The sequence below is a fragment of the Melitaea cinxia genome, chromosome Z (assembly GCF_905220565.1).
Source record: "Melitaea cinxia chromosome Z, ilMelCinx1.1, whole genome shotgun sequence".
Lineage (NCBI taxonomy): Eukaryota > Metazoa > Arthropoda > Insecta > Lepidoptera > Nymphalidae > Melitaea > Melitaea cinxia.
This window is the reverse complement of record NC_059424.1, coordinates 20,491,489-20,516,002: the sequence shown is the minus strand read 5'-3', so window position 1 is coordinate 20,516,002 and position 24,514 is coordinate 20,491,489. Positions and strand designations below refer to the sequence as shown.

General features: G+C 33.9%; 1 protein-coding gene across 1 annotated transcript in view; it reads right to left on the bottom strand.

Moving 5' to 3' along the window:
• LOC123668980 (homeobox protein araucan-like) overlaps positions 1-24,514 on the bottom strand; it is a 128,324-nt gene that overhangs the window by 9,724 nt on the left and 94,086 nt on the right. Inside the window, exon 3 of the mRNA XM_045602664.1 lies at positions 2,652-2,764. Coding sequence (XP_045458620.1) covers positions 2,652-2,764 — 113 coding nt within the window. The remainder of the gene's footprint in view (positions 1-2,651; positions 2,765-24,514) is intronic.

The following is a 24,514-nucleotide window of genomic DNA, read 5'->3' as shown; positions in this document are numbered from 1 at the left end:
TTTTTGCTTTGTTATGAATATACGACGATTTAATTTGCGACGGGTAATGCTTATGTTGAATTTTACACCACGTTTGTTTTATTTCGTCGAGTATTACGTGTCGTTTCGTGATCCTCTATGTGTGCGACAATCGTCGTCGCGAGCGATAGATTACTGTATTTCCGTGCGTCGCACCCGATGCTATCACTCTCTTTTTTAAACATAAAAATGAATGTCGCTCCTAATTATTTTTAGATTATAACGCACCGCCCGTTATATATTGAGTCGAGCGTAGCCGAATTGTCAGCATAACTCCGCTTTGATGTACCGTGATTTGTTTTTATTTTCGACTGATTCTAGCGTGATTCATGGCGGGATAAATTTTCAAGTGTTCCGTGAACGTTTAAATGATTCTTCCACATAATACGTTGTTATGACAGAGGCGCTCGCTTCCTGGTGTTTATCACGCCCTATTGGTGTTTTATTATTAATAATAGGCGGCGATGTTTCTTTGCCTTTTATATTATTTATTACGTCATTTTGTGATTATTAATTTGTAAATATACAATTACAAACAAGTGGTGTCATATATTATTACAATGCCACTTCTTATAAAGTTATACCTTATAAAAAAAATTGAATTTTTGTCCAATTTTTTTTTTTTTTTTTTTTTGATAGATGTATTGTGGTTACTGAAAATTATTGTACTTAATATAATTATTAATTAAAGTTGAATTACATGAATATAAATTTATCTGTTTTTTGTATTTTTTTTTTTTGTGAATTAAAAGTTGTAGGTATTACTGGTATCTGATTATTATCTCAAACATAAGTTACTGATAGACTTTATTAGAAGGTAGTAAAACTTTCAGGCGATGTTTCATCATAAAAATACAAATTTTTGATGGTTATAGAGAGTAGCAGGAACTTAATTCGAGTATCCTCACTGCGGAACGGTACCTATGTAGTATTCATACGGTTTTTTTTTATTTGAGGGAAATTAATTGTAAGAAGTTGTAGAGCGTATAAACTCAACTTAGTTTCATTTCTGACGCCTGCTAAAATATTTTAATAATTGTGGTTCCTAATATTACAATTTTTCTGTTGACTTTATAGCTAAACTAGCTGACCCCTCGAACGTTGTTTTATCATATATTTTATTAACCTTCTCCATTCCCCCCTCTTATAACTTAGGGGAATGAAAAATAGATGTTGGCCGATTCTCAGACCTATCTGATATGCACAAATTTCATAATATTTTACTGACCCTCTTAACCTCCTCCCTCTTATACCTTAGGGGTATGAAAATAGATGTTCGATTCTCAGACCTACCCGATAAGCGCACAAAATTTCATGAGAAACGGTCAAGCCGTTTCGGAGGAGTTTAACTACAAACAGCGTGACACGAGAATTTTATATATTAGATAGTAAACATGTCACGGCTCTTCATTATAGTCGATAAAGTTTTTAAGTTTAATTGGAAAATATACCCGAAAAAAATTAAAATTTAGATACGACTTTAGTTTTTTTAATGCCTTTTTAAGTCTCAAGACTCATTAGTTAAATTAAACTAGTACTATCCCTTTTTATTTATAATTCTTTAGAAAATTGGCTGGTGAAATCCCTGAAATCCGTGAAAATATTTATTTATTATTATTAATTATAATAGTTTATTGATCTTTTCCACCAATACCTTTTGAGGTAAAAAGTAAAAAACGAAAAACCGCATAATAATACAAATACGAGAACGAAACATCGAGCGCCATCTAGTGACATTCGTTTGATAAACATACCAAAATAGGTAGTAGGAGTTTGCAAGTTGATAAGTTAGCCGAAAATGCGAACCGAACGCGTTAACAATTTCTTTCGAAGAAAAACTCTGAATTAATCAGGACCTAGCGAGTGGATGCACCGTCTGACTCTTTTACACGTATGTATGTTCGCATCGAAGAAAGGGATAGCTATAAACCGGGTGATAAGTTGTCCATAGCTCGCGGCGAACACGCACCGCCAGACGAGATGCGTCCATTTAGCGCCCCGTCTGGCCGTGTTAATTTGAAAAGGATTATACATTAGCATTTTACAATTTCAATCAACGATATATTCTATAAAACTCATGGTAAATTCAAGATACGCTTGGATGGAACGTCGATGAGCTCAGAATGATTATAAGGGTAGTAATGTACGTCTCTGAGGATTGTTTTTGCAGCAAATGAACACAGTCAACGTGTATTTATTATCGTAAAAGTGATTAATATTTATGTTTTATTTTGGTGTAAGATAGAATAGGAATTATCCTATTTATAAAATATCTTTTAAAATGGAACGTATGTTTAAATTGTGCTTCATAAATAATTTTTATACAAAAATTAAAAGACAAACTTGAACCAAATATGAAAAGAAAAAGTAAATTAATTTCATAAACAAAATGAAGATGTAGCAACGACGTTAATCTCAACAATCGTGAAACGAAATTGAATCGCGACATATTAATAAACACACAAAATGAATTTGAAAACAACGGCCCGATAACAAACGCATCTGCACAGATGATAAAGCCCACTGAATTGAAATAAGCCCTTCGCACTGCTTTCGAGGGTGTACTATCGCAAGCGGTATCTCACTCCGAAATGCCTTAGGGAGTACGCAATGGGAATAAGGATTAGACTTACCCATACGCAGCCAGAGTCGGGTCGTAAGGATAGTAGCCGCCGGAGGGTTGGAGGCCGGCTGAGGTCCACGCAGACATCTCACCCCCGCTTTCCTTGAGCGCGTACGGGTTACTCTGAAAATCAAGATGTTTTGAATTAGTATATCCTGACTCTTCAACAATAAATCAAATACATTAACTTCACTATCATAATTGAAATTAAGAGAGATTGTTTGAAATACTTTCATTCCCAACTTTATATTAAGAAACATCTTAAATAAAGATAAACAGATCGAAGTTTTTGGACTTGTGAAACACTGCGAGTTAAGTTGCATTATTTTCTATTTAAAGAGTGTAACATAAAATGTTTCAAGAGGTCCAATACACCTAATTTATTTTCAAGCTTTAACAGTTAATAACTATAGAAAAATGTCGAAATCATCAAAATTTTAGCAGGTTAACTAGACTACATAAATATATAATATTACGAGGATTGAGATAAAGTATACGTATGCATTTTATTATCAATATTCATTTCATTACTTTATAAATATAAATATTTTAAGAACACACATTATTATATAATATATATTATAAATAAACAGTAAATATAAATCACAACATAACACCGTCAATCGTCAATACAAATGCATCTTAAATTTAATTAAAGTTAACTCTATAGCCAGATAAACTAAGTAACGACAATAGAGGTCCCATGTGTACTGACATATCACCAACGTATTTGCATAATGTATAGACCAGGGAGGGATCCTGGGGCCGAGGGAGGGGGAGTTGAACTATTAAGTTCCACGCACCCTATGTGTGATAGCTGTTTAACTGAATAAGAGGGTCGGTTTATACAACCCTTGGTTATTCGCATACATTAGGAGCAACTAAATTAAAAGTGTGAATGATTTGTCCCGGGAACAGATCCCTTGTCTCCAGAGTCCCCGGTCGGTAAGTAAGGTACCCCGGCGTTCGGTGCCGGCTTTGCGTCTTTATACATTTGTTTCCCCCGGTTCTGAGTGAGGAAGCATTGTTGAGATTTCACCCTCTTTCGCGCCTCGATCATTTTGACGTCGTTTGTTGTGGATTGAAAAATCGATACATTGCGTTTTTGAATGCTCAGTTTTTTTTTTGTGTTTTATGCTTCCGGATAGATTTTGAATTCTTTATTATTTTTTTAATTTAATACTTATTTCTAAAACGTATTTATCTTTTCTATGCTATTATTTTTTGTATAAAATAATATAGAGCTAAATAATAACTATACCACATATAATATATACATATAATTAATAGAAAAATTTTTAGATGGATTATTACGTCTCTGCATATTTTAAATGCGCCATAAAAAGCAGAACTTGTGTATTTATAGTACATAAAATATTAAAAAAATTGATCATTCAATCAAAGATGTAAGAAGTTATTTTATTTAAGTATCGCTATCACAAGTGCCTTCAAACTCACTACACACCAACATATAATCAAGAAAGGGACAAAATGCGTATTAACCTCAATTTGTTCCACGATTATTAATAAGACGGCCAGAGCGGAGCGTCATTACAGTACGGAAGGATAATAGTTTAATTATTAGAAACTTGCATCCGTTTGTTTACAACAGCGACAAATTGTAGCTTATAATAATTATGTTGGAAATAGCCTCGGCGTTGCGGACAAAACGTTTAATTTAAACTATAATTTACGTCGAGATATTCGAAAATAGAAAACAAGTTATTGACAGGATTGTAACGAACAGGGCCATGGTATAGAAGTACCTTATCAATCGTATATTTCAACCAGAAACGTTGTAACTTACGCTTCAGCCTGTAATATCCCACTACTGGGTATAGGCCTCTTTCCCCATGCAGGAGAAGGATCAGAGCTTAATCCACCACGCTGCTCCAATGCGGGTTAGCGGATATATTCCCTACTACGAGTAACGACCGCTATCAGGTGTATATGATAACAACCGGGACCGACGGCTTAACGTGCTCTCCGAGGCACGGTGGGGAGACCCATAAGGACTGCACAAATACCCAGACCACGGCAAACACCTGTATGGCCAATACAAATGTCTGCCATGTGCGGGATCGAACCCGCAACCGCCAGCGCAACAGATACAATCCATGGCTGTGACCGTTGCGCCAACGCAGCGTCTTGCGCCAACGCGGCATCTGTCGCGGTGTAACTTAGCTTCTTTTAAATAATCTAATAAAATCTCTTTTCAAACAAATTAATTTAAAGCATTGTAGCATGTCATATCAATAACGGCATGCAAATACTTAACGTTGTAATCTCAACCGATTGTATCATAATACAATATACATTATAATAGCTGACACGTTACTACAACAGACTACATTGACACGTTACTACAACAGACTACATTGACACGTTACTACAACAGACTATATTCATTGTCAGCTAACAACATTAATAAATGACTTCTAAATATCTTCCGATGTAATAAATTTAAGACTCGTTAAGCTTCTTAGTAATATTAAACGTTCTAATGTATGAACAATTGTTTCGAAATATATTTTACGCAAGAACTGTCTGTTAAAAATAGTAGGTATACTTGTAATAATGTTTGATCAAGGTAGAGTTTAGTAGTTTCAAATTTAAGACAACTTATAATTATATTGTAATTACTTATAAATGTTATTATATGACCATGAACGTTGCAGCGCTTTTGGATTTTAGAGCGTATGGGATGGCACTCCAAAAAAGTAGCGATAATTTAATAATATATTATTATAATAAATATGATTATGTTCTTTTTTTTTGTGATAAGTTTTTAACGCATATTCCTATATAAATTTAAATTAAATAGTATTTTGATTAAATCCTTTTAATATTAAATTAAGCTCTCTAGAGGGATTCGTGAAATTTATTCTAAGTTCTAAAGATTAAAAAAAAAATCATAACACAGTTCATAGAGACGGAGCAGTCCACAATAAATTATGTAAAAGAACGTCACATTTATTTAAAAGTTTGTGAAAAACATTATTAAAAAAATAAAACACTGCAATTAAGTAAAAAAGTTCTTTACTCAGCAGTGTGACATGAACGTGTTTAAGTGGAATTCCACTCAAATGGAATTCATACATAATAAAAATCAAATTTAAAACAATCTTTGTTTAGAATAACAGATTAAAAGCTTTCGGATTTTTTTTACAAATCAATCCTTAAGTTAAACTCAAAGCGACCGTTACAAAAACTTCGTTACAATTGCAACAAAGTGAATCAAATCAAGTCGAAGGTGAAATCAATATCTTCATCGTGAATTTTGTCAACATTATCGAATGATCATGATAATGTAAAAGATATTATTGATTTTACCGTTACTTTAAGTAATTGGAAATAATGTAGGTTCCTTTGATTGTGACTTTATTTTCTTTTACATGTTGACGTGACAACGTCTAATAAATCGATGAACGCTGGCTGTAGGCACAAAAAAGGATGACTCTTTGACCCGTTACGTGCATTGTCCCGTTACGCTCATTGTACGCTTGCGCCGCATCTATCTCTCTTCCACTAGATTTGTCTATGCGTCCGAGGAGATGTTTTGTTATGACGTTGTCACAATAAACTATCGTCCGTAAACCAACTTCTCACAACCAATCTTTTTTTTGATTAAAAATTATAATACTGGAAAAGAAGAAGAAGAAGGTATAGGAATATATAGGGATGGGTAGGAAGGAATAGGCATAGTGAAGGAAAAAAGCAGTAAAGAGGCAGACAAATTACCTAATAGAAAGTGATTATAACCACATTGTACAATAATTAAAGCACGAGAGACCAAAACTGCGTGACTGGCTAACTTTATGTATGACATTTCCTCTAAATACAAAAAAGTGTCTAAAGAGTTTTAGTCAATATTAGTAAAAAAATAGAAACTCTACATCGATAACCTACCTATTTGTCTATTTAAGATCTCAAAATTTAGCGTTTCATTATTTTAAAAACAATCTAAAACAGAAAAATGGAAGAAATGGAATTTTTCCACTTTCCTATATGACGAATAAGTCACTTCAATATTTACAACATTACTATAGTTAAAATTTAAGATACTCTCATTAACCGCAAGGGGCGCCCCCTTACCAGATCTGCTATTACTCCAGATTAAAGAGTATGAACAATAGTTCCTGTCACTGCGAAGGAGTTCTGAAGATCGTGAAAAATGTTGGATCCCCGATTTTCCGACTGCATCATTAATTTATATTATTGTCCCCCAAAATAAGCCAGTGACAAATTTTGCAACTCTTTTGTGGGCTGTGATAAAAACTCGCTCTCGTGGTCATGACGTGCCCTAAGTGTGAGGGATGGAGTCCCTTGCCACGTGCCAGTTAGGTTAATAAAACTTCGCGTCATCGCAGTAATGATTTAAATCATTAAACGAAATGGAATTACGATGTTTTCATTTTATTTTTCATGATGGATTTTGATAATCATTACAAGATATGATCGATGTAGTCCTGATAAAATTCTATATGTTATGACATACGATTATTAATATTTACTTTTTGTAAAATAGTGAAACTTATTATTATTCGACTAATTCACAACATACTTATACGAAATCTTATAAAAGAAGACTTAAACCTCCGTTGAAAAATTTTAATAACTAAAATATCAAGAAAGACGATAATTATACCAAAAAACTATAAACATCAACGTTCAAAACATTACACGCATTAGGAACTGCGTGAAGTCGTTACGTTTTCATTTTAGAATCTATTAATGACTGCCACAAATATAAAGTGGTTATTTTCATTTGACAGCGCGATAAACCTCATTTATTAACCCTTAAAAATCTTACCCGGACCCCTATTCCGAGCGACTGCATCTAACAATGTTTTAATCAATTCTGCACAGTTTTCGAGTCAGCGCGCCGGAGGCCTTATTACGGCCCCAAATAAATATAAACAGTAGGAGGGACGGGCCCCACTATTAGCGTTATTCACACGCCTCGCTAGATTTATAAACAAACTAACTTACAAAAATTTGTCAATTTAGATTAAGATTTCGACAGCCTCCAGTAATATTTGAATCCCGGTTTTAAGCATTTAATCATTATAATTATAGGTATTAAAATTAATATGTTGGAATGAAAGATGATTTACATATGATGTGAAATGAAATTCAATGGTTAAATTTAGGTGTCAAGTAATAATTCGAAAACATTATTATTGAAAAAAGGGCAAAAAAACATAACAAAAAAAATTAGTGCAATTTTTGAACTGAACGTAAAAAAAGGAATCAAATTTGAAGTGATCAGTGCGGTAATCACAGTTTCATTGCATTAAACCGATGATAAGTTATTTGATGGTTCGTAAAACACCCTCGCAGGCGCCGAGAGAAGGCGCCGCGCCGTCGCTGCCAATGCCAAATCTGTGCCACTCATCATCCAAACCTGGCAGGAGTGGCCTGCTCGACTGGCAGTTAGGGGTCGTTTTACTAGCTCCATTGTATGCATTTTCTGCTTCATAAACTGCGTATAATGAAGCCTTTTCGTATTTGCGCCAAGTGTTGGTCTTTGATGGAATGGGCGTGGAATGATAAGTGATGCTCGAGAAGTATCATCACAATACTGTATTTTTATATGTTATGTTTATTTTGGTAAAGATGATCCAGAGAGGTAGAGATTTGGTACATGTGATTGTGGCGTATCCGCACATATACAAACTTTTTATAACAGAATAAAGCCTCATTTTGTTTTTATATTCTTTAAAAAAATAATTTTATGATAATAGTCAAGGATCATCATCACAGCCTATACAGTCCACTGCTCGACATAGGCCTCCACAAGTTTACGCCAAAAATAACGTGAACTCATGTGGTATATATATATAATAGTCAAGGATATGTTTTGAATTCTTCTTTATAATTGACTAGCTTTTACACGCGGTTTCGCTCACATTGATTTTTTTAAATAAAACGTATCCTATAACTTCTAATACCTCCAATAATAATATGTGTACAAAGTCTTACAATGATCGGTTAAGTAGTTTTCGCGTGGAAGCGTAATAAATTACATCCACATTTATAATATTATTAGGGATTATTGATTAGGGATATTTTGCTAATTACACAATGTTTTTGATTTTATTATTCTTTAACAAAAAGTCGGTGAAGATATCGAAGAAATTAACCTTATTTCATTCGTTAAATAGCTCATTTGCTAAATGATAATTATGGTTCGCAGTGTGGTTACGGCGATAAGAATATAGCCGCCCCCTCTCTTCCCGTGGGTGTCATAAGAGGCGACTAAGGGATAACACAGTTCCTCTACCAACTTGGAACTTGAAAAGCCGACCGATTGCGAAATAACCATACAACTGCTGGCTTTGAAATACACAGGCCGAACACGGGCAGCAGCGTCTTCGGTGCGACAAAGCCAGCCCTACGGTCACCAACCCGCCTGCCCAGCGTGGTGACTATGGGCAACACACAATGAGTTTTATATTACGTAGTGATTAACTATTGACAGAACGAAGTCTGTCCGGGCAGCTAGCGTGTAAATAAAAATTAATCACCGAAACTTACGCAACTTTTGATCAAAATCAATCAAAAATACACAAATCGGATTTTTTTGTGTTAAATTAAAAAAAAAAGTTATTGAAAAAAGCATCATGCTAAAACGCATATTACTTATAGAAAGATTAAGAAAATATCTTCACACATAAACCGTACAATAACAGCACGATAAATTCGTCACCATCCGTTTTGGGTATTTTTGATTGATAAAGATTATATTCTCTATTATTGCTAAAAAAATGAAGTCATATAAAATTTCAAAACCTTGTGACATCACCGTCAGTGTTTTACCGCGAAAAAATCGTATGTACAACGTTAATACATATAAAACTATATATATTTTAATAGTCATCAAAGATTATTGTATTTTAAATAGCTGTTAGAAGATAGTACGACATTTGAATATTGATCGTTTTTTTTACTTGTGTATTTAGATATAAACTCTTTGGATGTAAATAATCACCTAATCGTAACATACCGCAGCTTATGGCCGCTTGCAATACCAGGAGCACTACAAGCGCGTTTACTACCTATCCCCAACTCTCCCCCTGAGCTCTGGTTACCTCATTCACCACAGAAACACAATACAACTTGATAGCAGTGTTATTTAGCTGTGATTATTAGTAAAATTGAGTTACTTTTTCAGTCGGGCTGCTCCTAATATGCAAGATATATCTTGCTTTTTTTATGTAACTAGTTCGGCGAACAAGCTTTCGGCTCACCTGATGGTAAGCAATTACCGTAGCTTATAAATGCCTAATACACCAGAAGTATCGCAAAAGTGTGTTGACCCTATCCCCCATTTCGCCCAGGAGCTCTGGTCACCTTATTCACCAACTGGAACACAAGTCTGCTTGAAAACATTATTATTTAGCTGTGATCTTCTGTAAGGTTGAGGTACTACCCCAGACGGGCTGCTCCATATCTTGAGCGGGAAATTTCCTAATATGCCCTACACCGATAAAACCGCAATATTTTTATAAGCATTATCATTCTGTTTGAAGGCCTACAACAGACGTAAATAACCGAAATACTAACGTATCGAGCGAGATCGAGCGATACCTGGATTTAGAGGTTACAGATAAACTTCTAAATTAAGCATTCAATTTGACGTGAAATGGAATTTAAGTAGTTAGCTAAAAACAGGTGAAGCCTTCTCTCCTATATATAAGAGAATTCAAACATGCTAAGATGAAGAAGGTCGTATCGTGTTGTTTTAAGGCCTATAAACGCTATAAACAAATATAATTAATCTTTTTGTTTTCTAATGTTTACGCGAATTTTACTCATTTAATGAAACAACTTTTTTCGGATTTTATCGCGCAGCAACCATGGTCACGGGAGGACTGTCCTCCCGTGACCATGGTTGCTGTAAAGTATCCGAAACGTCGGGAATCAAAAGTTAATAATAAACCGCGATAAAATCCGAAAAAAGTTGTTTCATTAAATAATTAATCTTATAAAAACTAGGAGTACTATAATTAAGATAAACATTGTGAAAAACCCTTTAAGTAGCTTCACATCAAAGGCCTCTTTATATAAGTGGGGGGTAGAAATTAATCCGCCAAGATGCTTCACTGCGGGTAAACGAATCCTTTGCTATATTAAGGACTCATTAAGATTTTCATTGTGTTAAATACATACAAACAAATAATAAATGTTTGTACGATGTACATGTAATATAAAAATAATAATAAGTAGTTTATTTAGGTACTTTAGTTAATATTAATAATAACATAAAATGTTTTTTCAAATAATGGAGACGACACTTGTAGTTTCTATATTTGTATGAGTCGTACGCTAATGATTATATAAATCCCAAAACGATTCTAAATAAAAAATCATTTCGTAAAAATAAATTTCTAAAACAGACCTGTTAATCCTAAGATTTACGCGTTGAAACTAATAATCAGACTAATTTTGTTATATTAATATGAATACCAAAAAAACTTTTATATACAACATACAACTACTATAACAAAGACGATTTATCAAAATTCATGACTCCTAATATTATTAACAAAAAGTGATTCAACAATAAAATCACATCAGCCATAACACAACAGCACACAAACAGACATTGATATATTTTACGACAACCACGATATCTTTGTTAGCATTTAATAAAAGAAAATCACGACACATTTCATACAGAAACTTTCACTGGTAACCGTTTTATTCGCTACGAGCCAAGGGTAAGTGCCCTTAAAACTAAGTAGCACTGTATTATTCATGTTATAAAATAATAACGATACTCGGGACTAGCGAAATCTAAAAGTGAATTGTAGCGGGTAGAAAAAAAAATGACTAAGTGGATAAAGACAGGATACAAACGAAAGTCATTTCATGCTGGTAGTGACGCAACCGTTTTGATACACGCGACATTGAGCCCTGTGCCTGTCGTGGTAAGAATTTAGTTCGCTCGGGGTCCGAGCGACGTGGCTAACTTCAATAAAACATTTCCCCCAAATAAGCCATAAAATGAACGTCAACGGGCGCCCGGCGCTCTCGGGTAGGTATGTTACAATTATTTGTTTGTGGAGGCAGAACAATTTTATTCTACGTTTTATTAAACATTTATATCGTTACGGCAATTTCACGGGTATCAAGGAATCGCTAGATTGTGATTTAAACAAAATTGCTCATTTTCCACTTCGTTCGCAATGTAAAGTCGATTCGGCGGGTTAATATTGTTTTATTACCCGTGATATTGTATTACCGATCGAATAAGTTTTTTAACGGCGAGTTTTTATCGATACCGGTCGATATCGGAAATTAACTTGTTTGTTTTCTCTCGTTAGATTTTTATTGTTCGACGTTAATCAGTAAATTAAATCGTACCGGCTCACGTTTATTGTTTAACGTTAAATTAATGTCGTTTTTAAACTGTAAACTAATGAAAAATTCACATTGAATACTTAACAGTAACTAATTAATCGAACGAATTGACGTTAAATAAACGAATGGAGCGTCACACATACGTCTGCGTTAATTAAAACGTTTCGTCTGCTCTAATGTAGTGAATTAATGATGAAGATAGTGATTAAGACACTAATTATCGGGTCAAACCTATTCCGGGTCGGAGAGTCGGCCGATCGTAAATAAATAAACAATAAAGCGAGATTAAGCGAGTCAGCCGGAGCTCAGGCCGCGGTCGCTCGGAGCTCACCGAGCGGGCGCGGCCGTGCGCGATCATTCGACGATCGTAAACGCTCGCAATCGTATCAATTAGAACCCCGAAACCGATAAAGTTCCGCTTTAATTAGGAGAACAAACAACAGAAGGTCTTTAATGAGAGCGAGCGGGTGGGAGGGGCGCGCGCGGGACGCGGTCTGCGCGATCAATTATCGAGCCTCTGATTGATTCATCGCGCCGACGCGCCTCCGCGACATTCGCCGACACCTCAATCTAAATTCGTACGCCGAAACCGAACCCGTCACGTCTCCCGACGGCTCGTCCCGCTTCGACGACCACAAATTATACCTGTTAAACTCGACCTAATATAATCAATCGAAAACTCAACCATCCGAACCGATAACGCGAAATAAAAACTTCGGTCCGTTTCCTAATAGCCGTCGCGAGGGTGAGCGGCTGAAAAACGTATAAATTACCAATAAAACGAGGACATTAAAAACCATTTAGAGATAGCTGTTATAGAGCGTTATAAATATATTGTATAAATTAATATATTATTTTGATAGTGGAGTGAATGTCGAGGTGTCAGTGTTAATGGTCGGCGGGGAGGTCGGGGGAGCGCACAATGCACCCCCGGGGCGCTTTGTTATCCCGGATTCCCTGGCCGTGACATCTGTCCGAATCGCTACAATAACTCGCAAAAAACGCAGTCGAAATTTAGCGAATGCGAAGCGACGCGGGTTATTTTCCGCTGAGTATAAAATATATTGTCTAGTAGGACGTCTTCATTGACGGTATTGTCGACAGTGACGCGTCGTACCATTCTAAATTGGTCCTGTACCCGGTGGTCCCCGGACCGGCCCGGAGCAATTACGGTGTCATAATATTATAAAGGTCGATAAATTTTATCTTTTCAAACCGTTTTTGAACTCCGCGAATGAATGCTATTATTGTCAGTATGCCAGTGTTATTTCATTATACATTTTTTTCGTAAACCTCTATATGTATGTATGTAAAAAATTGATCTTTTTTTACAACTTTATTGAAATATACATAATAATTTCTATGTAAATTACTTTGATATCGCACTTTTGGGAATATATTAAACACAAGCAAATTGTTCGGAATAGTGATATCATTTGTGAAATATACATAACTATCTATGTACCCGTGCGTTAACACTAAATTTCGTATTTTAATTTTATTTCTATTATCATAAATTTTATATATATAGGGGATAAACAATATGACTTAATTATTTCTTCATTGCCTTACTCGTCATCTCAGCTGTCATCTTCAATATTTATTAATCACATCTCAGCTCTAATTTCACTCGCGGTCATTAATCGAAATAAAATATAGCCTTTATTTTAAATTGGACAAAGTTACATATCAGTACAAAGTTTCATTAAAATTGGTCAAGAAGATTCGGAGATTAGCCCGGACAAATATCGTGACACGATATATATAGGTTAAGTATAATATTAAAGTATATTCATTTTTTCTTAAACAAATAAATCTATCAACAGCCAACTCAACAAACAAATATTGGTAAAATGGAAATCCTAGATCCAATAGTGCAAATGTCCAGATCACTACAAACATTTTTAAAGTTCAATTATTATAATTATTTGTGATTTTTTGTGCTTTTAAACATTGTATTCCAAAATGTTATGTACACTTGTAAGTGACATGCATATCAGATACTTTGTTATTATATATTTGTAATTTTAAAATTTTTATATGTATGTTGTAAGTGTGCTTTTGAAAATAAATAAATAAATAAATAAATAAATAAATAAACATCTATACAGCAGCTGGTGATAAAGTCACTACAACAATCTGTCCTCAATTAACACATTCAAAAATAAATGAACAATAATTTCAAACTGTATATCAATTTTAATTTAACGAAATAAACACATTAAAAAAAAAATAAGCTACCATTCAAAACTAATTAAGTTACGATCGCAATTACGAAAAAGTAAAAAAAAAAATCATACAAGTAATTACATATTTAATTACAGAGGACTTGATAAGTTAGAAAGTGTTACATTATTACGAAGCTGATTCGCATAATTATCATGTTACTATCATGATACACTTATTAATTATACTCTTAAAACGAGATTGACTTCACTCATTATTCGCTTTTAAAAGAATCGTGTTGAAATTTATAAATTTCAATTGTTGGTGCACTTTAGTCAATTTAGTATTATTTTTTATATAAGTAGACAATAAGATCAATTTAAAAAAAATTATAGATATGTTATTGAACAACGCGATTTATTAAGCACGTTTATTGAAATTGATATAACAGTTATGTATTCTCGTTATAACAAAGTGTGTGTGTCAGCTCCGACGCATGACTGGAGTCTACTCCTTTAGATCGACTGTCTAAATAGGCACAAAAAAGGCTTACGAGTCTAAGAAAAAGAATAATAATACCATATCAAATGGTAGATAAACGAATCAATTAACGCCATCTATGCCGATAGATGGCGTTAACAAACACGTAACTCCTCATATTTTTTTCATACCGGGGGCCTTATATGAAAATCGATTCTAAAGAAGAAAACTGCAAAAAATGCATAAAAATATACCGAGATAAGTTAATATGATTGGCGGTACGCTTATTTTAAAATAAGGTCGTCTTTAAAAAAAATTAAGGACCTAAGATTCTACGCTCATTTGTTTTTTATTGTATCCGTTAAATTTTATATTTTTTAGCATTTAAAAGCTGGTTTTATAAATCATCGCAATCATCAGCATCAAGAAGGAGTACAGCAAACTCTACCCGAGTAACTCGTCTTACTGAATAATAAATAGTAAACTAAACGTTCCTTAACGTTCTAATGACATACAAAATCTAACACACTATTATATATATACACTATTATAATATAAATCTTGTTCTTCTTTTTATATTTTAATCCCGTATTTTTCATAATTTATTGTAGATGATAATTTCCAGCCATTATTTATTGACGTGTACTAAACTGCTAATTATTTAAATAATGGACACTTCTACGACTACCGGCTGCCAAGAGAGCACGCAAACGATCAGATAAAAGAATTTTGGCACTAGACGAGAGTATTAGGTAGAATTAACCATTACTCACGCCCGCCGCGCGAGACTGATGTACACTCGAAAAATAAATTTACGCGTGTTATTTTGTATTATTTATTGGTCGTACGACGCTTCATTGCCTAGGGTTGGGTCATTTACAGACGAAACATTCATTTAAATTTATGTAACCCACCGTTGAAGGGAGGCTTTTGACATAATTTATGGAAATGTTTTATTCATAATGCACAAAGGAATCCTAAAACGAACTTAAATGAAATGACGCGGTTACGAGCTATCTCCAATTCGATCGACCGTTTTTATACTAACGCTCGGCGACGGCTCGCGGACGAAAATTACGCCTGTATCGAGGTTTTTTCGACTTCCGGCCGAGATAACCGTACTCCGTGAGCACCTTTCGGTTGTTGCCCGCGCTAATGCGTCCGATTTAATTACTGACTTTTAAAAACAATGCCTCTACCCCGTCCGGCGGCTTCAATTAGCGAGCATTAGGCGACTTCCTCCGCTGGCGACCGATCGGCCGCGCACTGCCTCTAATAGCGCGTCTCCTTGCGGAACGCTCGCAATATCCTCGATTCCGGCGGAGGGTCGTTACGAGTTTCCTGCGAAGCGCCGCGTCCGCAAATCTATCACGAAACATGCGGACTGCGGTCGGCGATTCGGTGCGAAGTGTGTCCGAACAATAGTAAATGCATTTAGCTCGACCATCGTTTGATTTATGGCGAAACCGTGTAGGTAATTTATAAGAGTAACGCGGAGGGCGCGCTCGGCCGTCCGCCGGCCGCCGCGGGACGCCGGGACGTCGGGACGCCGGGAAATCGGGGAAATGCCGAAGATTTATTAGCGGCCGAACCGCAGGAGTCGGCTGACCGCGCGACCGCTCTGTTTGCCCAGTCATTAAAGTCGGCAAGTAAACGTTTAGTGCGAAGATGAGTATATTTGCGAAGCAATTAACGCGTCGAGGTGAGACGAGGGTAGCGGGGCGGTCATTGTTTGTGGACGATTACGGCGAGCTCGGCCGAGGCGTCGCGAACTGACAGATTTTATTTGTAAAAGCATGTATTTCGGGCTCGGATAACGTCGCCTCGCTTATGTGTCGGCCGGTAGATAACGATACAGAAGTGTACTCCGGGATATCTGTATGTAAACACGCGCGGTGTCAATCACGGCGGAGCGGTCCCTTACAACATTTTATCGGTTGTCATATTATCTAACGCATTTATGTCAAATTGTCGATGTATCCGCGATAAGCCCACCCATGTTTCACGGGGCCTATTGCATCATGTCGGAGCAATGGCGGCCGACGTTGTATGTACCTATATACCGGCACTCGACAGATAATCATTACAAAAATTACACGTGTTCCTTAGAAAATTTATCTCAGCCGCGCTCGTACGCTGAACCGCATCGATCCTGAAATTTTCTGTTACGCTCCGAAGTGATCACTAATCACTAAGCTCTTTATCGCGTTCAGTCTTCAATACATAACGAAACAAAAAACGACTATTTTTTTTAACAAATGACGTAAGACGACAATTTTTTGAATACTTTGTAGAGTTATCGAAAACCCGTTTAACGTTTTTGCGTCAAACCCAAAAATTAGTACAACTATTATCGTCGAATTGGAATATTTTTTATATTCAGGGCGCGAATAGGTGGCGTGTCTGTGACAAGCTCAAATAAACTAAATAATAACGTCAAAAAAGGTCACATATTTACAATACATTATACATTTAACATTCTAGTAATGTTTGTTGAAAATTCTAGAATATTCTAGCTTATATACCTACCTACTTATAAAGCCCTTGTATATTTTGAAATGTACATAAAATGTATATGATAAATCAAGTGGCTAATGTAGTAAGTTTGTGATAATAGCTAAAAGTTAATCGATAGTTAGGGTGATATGATACAATGGGCGTCAATTTAAAGCATTAATTGCATCACATAATATTTCAATTTAATACAATAAAATTGGTGATAAATCTTCATTTTCCAGATTAATAAAATTAAAATTCCAATTCTACCGTTACCAATCGGTATGTGTTATGGCAAGCTGTAACCAATTATTTACTGTTATATAACTTTTTAACGATATTATTTTTATTGTATTTATTTCATTTGCACATCAAACAATAAAATTAAAAACATTAAATATGAAATTTAATCGTATGTAAAACATATTACATCCATTAAATACAGATTATATTTATAAGCGATTTGAATCGAATATTGTATTTCAAATTCGTTCCATTGCAATTCGATTTAAATCAACAAGTAAAATAATTAAATTTTAAATCAAATATAGAACTTAATTTTCACGCATTTTTAATTCGATTTGTAGGTATTTTTTTTTAATTATCGTCCTTTTTTTAAGCTAGCTGTAATATATGAGCAAATAAAAAGTAATGTGAAATATTGAATATGAAATCGAAACAAAAGTTTTTTTAACGCAAATTAAAATTATTCCAAATTTAAAATCAAGCAACGCAATTACATTACACAAAGATAAAAAAGTTTTTATTTTTTGCGCAATGAAAACAAACGGAAGCAAAGACGTTATTGTTGAAATTCCAAACAGTAAACATAAAATCTACCAAAATGAATAGAGAATGAGACACTTTTAATTTTACCGCATTTATTTCAGGAAACGCGCCTTTATATCCTCCTGCCGTCCCATTCGGGCTAATTAGTGTTGAAATAAAATAAACTTGGCCATTACTCAGAAGGCAAGGTCGCAAGCCCTAATTAATTGGCGACAGAGGCTCATAGATGCCTTGTATAGATATTTCGTGTAATAGAACGAAGAGTGTGGACCCGTTTGCTGGCTTAGTTCTCGATGATTATGTATTGGATTCGTCCGTGTATATAAAAATGTACAAAGACGTCACAGAAGTATATAAGTTTATACAGATTAAGAATACAGTTTCAAAAAAAAGAAAGAAAGAAATATTATATGGTAGGAACACAGGTCTTCTTAAAAACTTCTTTTTAACACTACAAGTCTATAGTTTAGTGTTCGTCAAACATTATTAACAAAAAAAAAAAAAAAAAAAAAAACAGTTGTACAAAATGCATAGAATTCAAAGATTTTCACAGATATTTCTTAAAAAAAAAAACATGTCAAGCCTTTTTTATACAATCAAATATAACATAGAGCAAAGATTTTTACTCGTATTATAATCACAATTATTCTAATAACTCCTTAACCATTAACAAAGAATATCTTCTGAAATTAATATCAACCATAGAATATTATACTGCGATTCATATTATCGTAAAGTAGTTTTAAAATGTCAATACAAGTAAAAACACGGGGCTGTAACTAGTGTTCCAAAAAAATTGCAACAATTTTGGTACTGTAAGAAATAAATTACTTCAATTAAAATAATTGCTTTATTGCCAGCAAGGATTAATTAATCTTGATACTCGATTCTGATGTTCCACGCAGATGTTTGTTTAACAACCCTAGTTCTCAAATCTGTTTAAAAAAGTAAACTTAGTGTTTTTCTTCGATAATTTTTTGTTTTATTTTTATTTTATATGAAAAATAATAATAATTGTATGTTATACCTACTGTTAACTAAAAACAAACAATTCAAATGAATGTAATAATTAAATAAAAAATCAGTAAAAATTATGATTTAATGAAAATTATCTTTTTTTTGTTTCGTATGTTTTTTTTTGTGTACGACTTTTTTCATTAATAATAATTTGTTGATTATTTATTCTTTCGATTTAATATTTCTCCTACTAAGTCGAAGTAAATATATACTTTTTTTTAATTACATTTTGGTAAGCATATTTACTATGATAATTGATATTTTGGACTACGGGTATACTCCCACATCATTATATGTTGAGTTGTCTTAATACATATATATCCTTATTTCTCAATATCAATAATATTGAATTACCTTCATGTATATAGGAAACTCGTCGTGAATTCTATTGTTACACATTTGCTATGATATATATATACATGTATATCTAAAGCTAAGTTCGCTAAAGATTGTATTACTAGTATCGATAATGATCTGACAATTAAGGGTTTGAAAGCTGGTCGTTCGGCTAGTACGCGTTCAAAACAAACAAAACCGCCTTACAAGCCTATATCGTAAGTTATTGATTTATATAAAAGCAAACTATATTGAAATTCAATAATCAGGTCAGAGCGGTGTGATTAATGAAGAAACATTCGGCCCACCCACTGGGAGACCTCTTAATAAGGCACTAATTAACACCTAAGGGCTATTTCCAATGCTGATTTGGTTCACTTTTATTACACCGTTTCGCTCTAACAGCCCTCGATCGGATCTTGCATCTCGCTCCGACACCCCTTAATTGAATTTCTCGTTGTTCCTAAAGTTCTTTACTTAAGATTAGTTATATATTTAGATTGGAGTTTTGTACGTTTTTTTACAGTTCGTCGGGGACAGTTTTTTTTTTCCTTTTTTTTCGTTATCAAACGTTTAATTCGGACGCGATAATGAAACGTAATGAAAACTTTCTTTTGGTCTTTGTTTGTCTTGGTTTTTGTTCACTTACTTGAATTGACGCTGTTCGAAAAAGACAAAATATTAAAAAAAAAATTTTTTTTTGTAATAGTTGGCAATATCCCGCGGCCCAACCTTAGTTGAACATATCATTACTATACATTAAAAAACACGTAAACAATTTTAAAATTTAAATTAAGATCATTGTGTATAATTAAAAATATTTATATAATTATATAGATACAATGTTTTGTTGTGAACTATCAATTATTTTATATTTAAGGCCATATTAGACTTTTAAAATAAAGTTATTAACTTAATTTCAGTGACTTATACTGACTCAAAATTAGAAACACTTTGGAAGCAAAGCAATTTATTGAATAATTTAAGTCCGTTATAATACAACCCATTGCTCCACGCATACTGGCTTTTTATTATGCGTTGCTTAAAATAGTTAACTACATACATGATATATATAGTCTGTATAATTTTCCTGTTATTATTATTATTAATTTTTGATATTGGATTTTTTTAATTTTTATTATTTGGTAATGTCATTGTTTATTTTTAAATTGCTATATTACTGAACTTATTTTTTATTTTTCTCGCAATTAATAAATTTGTAATTATTAGTATTATTTATTAAAAAAAAATTATAATTAACTTTATTTTGTGTTGTATTATAATATCGGAAACTATTGTAATACCGTTTGTTTCCAAAATAGAAGAAATAAAGAATTAATATTACACTATAAATATGTACATTGTAAGTTCAAAATATATGTTAATCGATTGAATTAAATCAAAATCAAATTTCAATTAGGCTTTAAAAGTGCATTCGAATCATCATTTTACAAATTATAATTTTAATAATTTACAAAAGTGAAGTCACTAATATCGGTTCGGAATACAGATTCTGCAGAGAAGAAACGGCAAAAAATTCCGTAGGTACTCTTTAAAAATTTTAAACTATGTTTTTATATAAATTTAGGAACATTTTGAATGAAATACAGCGTCACAAAGTCAACACATCTTTATCATCTGTGCAATCCTGCACCGATTAATAAACTTTAGCTATTATTTTCTTTTTAATAGAAACTTAAATTTATTCTCAGAAATATTCAATATCATTAGTGGATTTTTTTTTAATTATTTAGCAAATCATCTCGTTTGTAATAGTTTTTATTTCTGCGTCTTAATTTTCCCCAAAAGCAATTGTTTCAATATTTGGTCGACAAGGATATTATGTCTATTCATTACAATGTTCCCATATTCAGTTTATAAGTAACGAATATTTTATTTTAAGTAACTAGCTTCTGCCCGCAACTTCTTACGCATGGAATAGGAACAATTCTGTCATACATGATTTTTGCGAAACTGCAGCGCATGCAGCGAAAGCTCTCAAAAGGAAAAAAGAACGATTTTGAAACACTATTGATTGGTGCTCCGCTGCTTTTGGTCTTAGCGTGATCATATATAGCCTATAGCCTTCCTTGATATTTATCAAGGACTATCTAACACTGAAATAATTTTTTAAATCAGATCAGTAGTTTCTGAGATTAGCGCGTTCAAAAAAACATACAAACAAACTCTTCTTCTTTATAATATTAGTGCAGATGAAACATGTAATCGACTTTTTGATTATTCAAATTTTTCTTATTAATAATTTCACGGCTATTTTAGGCGTAAATGGAACACTTCATATGAGAACCAATGTGCTATTAATAGTTATTCAATGTTGTGTTCTTGTGGCGAGTGAGGTGACCAAAGCTCCTGGGGTAGGGTCGGCAACACGCTTGCGATAATTCTGGTGTTACAGGCGTCTATAAGCTATGGTACTCGCTTACCATCAAGTGAGCCATACGTTTTGAGATGCAGACCCAGTCGCATAAAAAAGTTACAAAAATCATAAACAATCTCTAAATCAAAAAAAAAAAAAACATTGCTAATTAATTCAATGAATTACAATACGATACCGTATACTAAATGCTATACGCAATAATAAGGGCCTGTTTCACATCTTCTTCTTCTTCTTCAGAGTTAATGGCTTTTAATAGTGCCAAATGAGCACAGATGATTTCGCCAATATCACGTAGAAGTTTCACAAGCTGTGGATAACGCTATTTGACGGATGACTTTGACAGCGGGAGGTAGAATAGGTCAGTATGACCTGTTTTTCCTCAATGAATAAACTAGAACCTTAATATTAATATATGCGATTAGAAATATCCTATAAATATAGTAGAATTCGATGGTAAACAAATTTAACTATCGGATAAATGAATCAAAAACTTTTTACTGTCGGATACTATCATCCACTGACTGTTACATTTCGGTAATTATCAGTTTAAAATACACTAGCAATAATTTACACTAAATAAGTAAAGAATTTTCCAACTGTCAATCATGTTGGCGTTGTTTCAAAATTAAAGCCTAACGGCTTTATATAATTATATTAATTAATTAATTTATAGAAACCAAAGCTATAATAATTTTTTTAGTTATTGACGCCGATAGAGCAAGCAATTATCTATAAAATGATATATAATTTATATGGAGTAACTGTGAGTTTTTTTCTAAAAATGGAGACAAACATCTTAACCTTAGCATATTAATATATATATATGATCCATTAAAGATGTCAAGCGTATCTATATTAGTAAAAATACATTAGATTTGTACACTATAAAACTTTTTAAGAACGAGTGACTTGATAGAATATTAGAGGAGATTATTTTTTTAATACAACTAAGTCGGCAAACAAGCGTCCGGCTCAACGGATGATAAGCGGTTACCGTAGCTTATAGACGATTGCAACACCAGAAGCATTACAAGCACGTTGCCGACCCTATCCTTGACCCTCCCAGAGACCTCAGGCTACAGTGCCCACCACAGATTCACAACACTGCTTGAGACCGGTGTTATTTAGCTGTGACCTTCTGTAAAGTTGCTGCTTGGCTACGGCATCAGATACCCTCTCTCTTTCCGTGGGTGTCGTAAGAGGCGACTAAGGGATAACACAGTTCCACTGCCACCTTGGAATTTATAAAGCCGACCGATGGCGGGATAACCATCCAACTGCTGACTTTGAAATACACATGCCGAAGACGGGCAGCAGCGTCTTCAGTGCGACAAAGCCAGCCCCGCGGTTACCAACCCGCCTGCCCAGCGTGGTGATTATGGGCAACACACATGAGTTGATGCCATTTTTGGTGCGAACTTGTGGAGGCCTATGTCCAGCAGTGGACTGCAATATGCTGAAATGATGATGATGATTCTGTAAGGTGATGTACTTGCCCAACCGTTGCCCCACGTTTTCGAGCAAGATAGCTCCTGTTGTGCCCCATGTCTATAGGATTTTTTTATAATCTTTAAGCCGTCCGTTATAATTGTTGGATTTACATTTAAACATGAAATAAATGGAATGTTATCTCATTATCATAACTAATAAGATTGAACTAAAATTTAATATTAGTTATAGTTTTAGTAATAAAATTAATTTGTAACAAATTAGTCAAATTTGTGACTAGTCATACATTTACATAAATTATATTTGTATTTTACGGATAGTTCAGCGATCACAGAAGTTGGCTGTTACTCTAGCGGTTGTGGGTTCGATCTACGCCATGACAAAAGTTTGTATTGGACATACAGACATACAGTACGTTTGTTGTGGTATATTGTTTCAAATTAAAATTTTACCGTCTAATTAACGTGTGTGCTTCCCGGTTTGACTTGTGTCAAGTGACTCTTCTAATCAATTAAAATAAGTTATACTTATTATTCATTATGTCAGACTATTGGTATGGCATTTTCAAATTATTTTCATGTTTTAGGCCATAGTTTTAAATAAATGGCTTATGAAAAATTTACAAACTGTTAGATCGACGGACAATCAACGTGTCCTTCCAAATATCACCAAACCATATCTTTGGAATCGAAAGAGGTTTTAATGACATAATACAAATAGTTAAAATAATAGTTTCAATGTAAAGAAGATATCTTGAGTAGCCCATTGAGGCAGTTCTCAGTGATACTGCTTTCCACTTTAGAGCTACGGGTTCGATTCCAGTCTCAAGTCATTCAGTATTATATATGTATCTTTTCTTATTCATTTTTTTTGTAAAATACGCTTTTTCGTTTTACGACAGTTGGCTGCTTCTAAAACGTAGGTAATGGTTGGTCTACCTTGGGTACAGACGACCGTGTTATTTATAAATATACTAGCTGACCCCGCAAACGTTGTTTTGCCATATATGTTGTTAACCCCTTAATCCCCTCCCCCCCTTATAACTTCGGGGTGTGAAAAATAGATGTTGTTCGGTTCTCAGACCTCCCCAATATGCACACAAAATTTCATGAGAATCGGTCAAGCCGTTTCGGAGGAGTTTAACTACAAACACCGCGACACGAGAATTTTATATATTAGATAACATGTTAGGCGTATCGATTTATTGTGCAAAAATATTAAATCTTGATGTGAAACTTTTTTAGAACCGTTGTGTTTTGAAACTTGATGAAACGAAAATGAGTCACGATAAAGAAACACATAAATGTATAGGAGAGAATAATATAGAATACATTACATAGTATTTTATATTTACGGCAGTTTCACTTCTACCG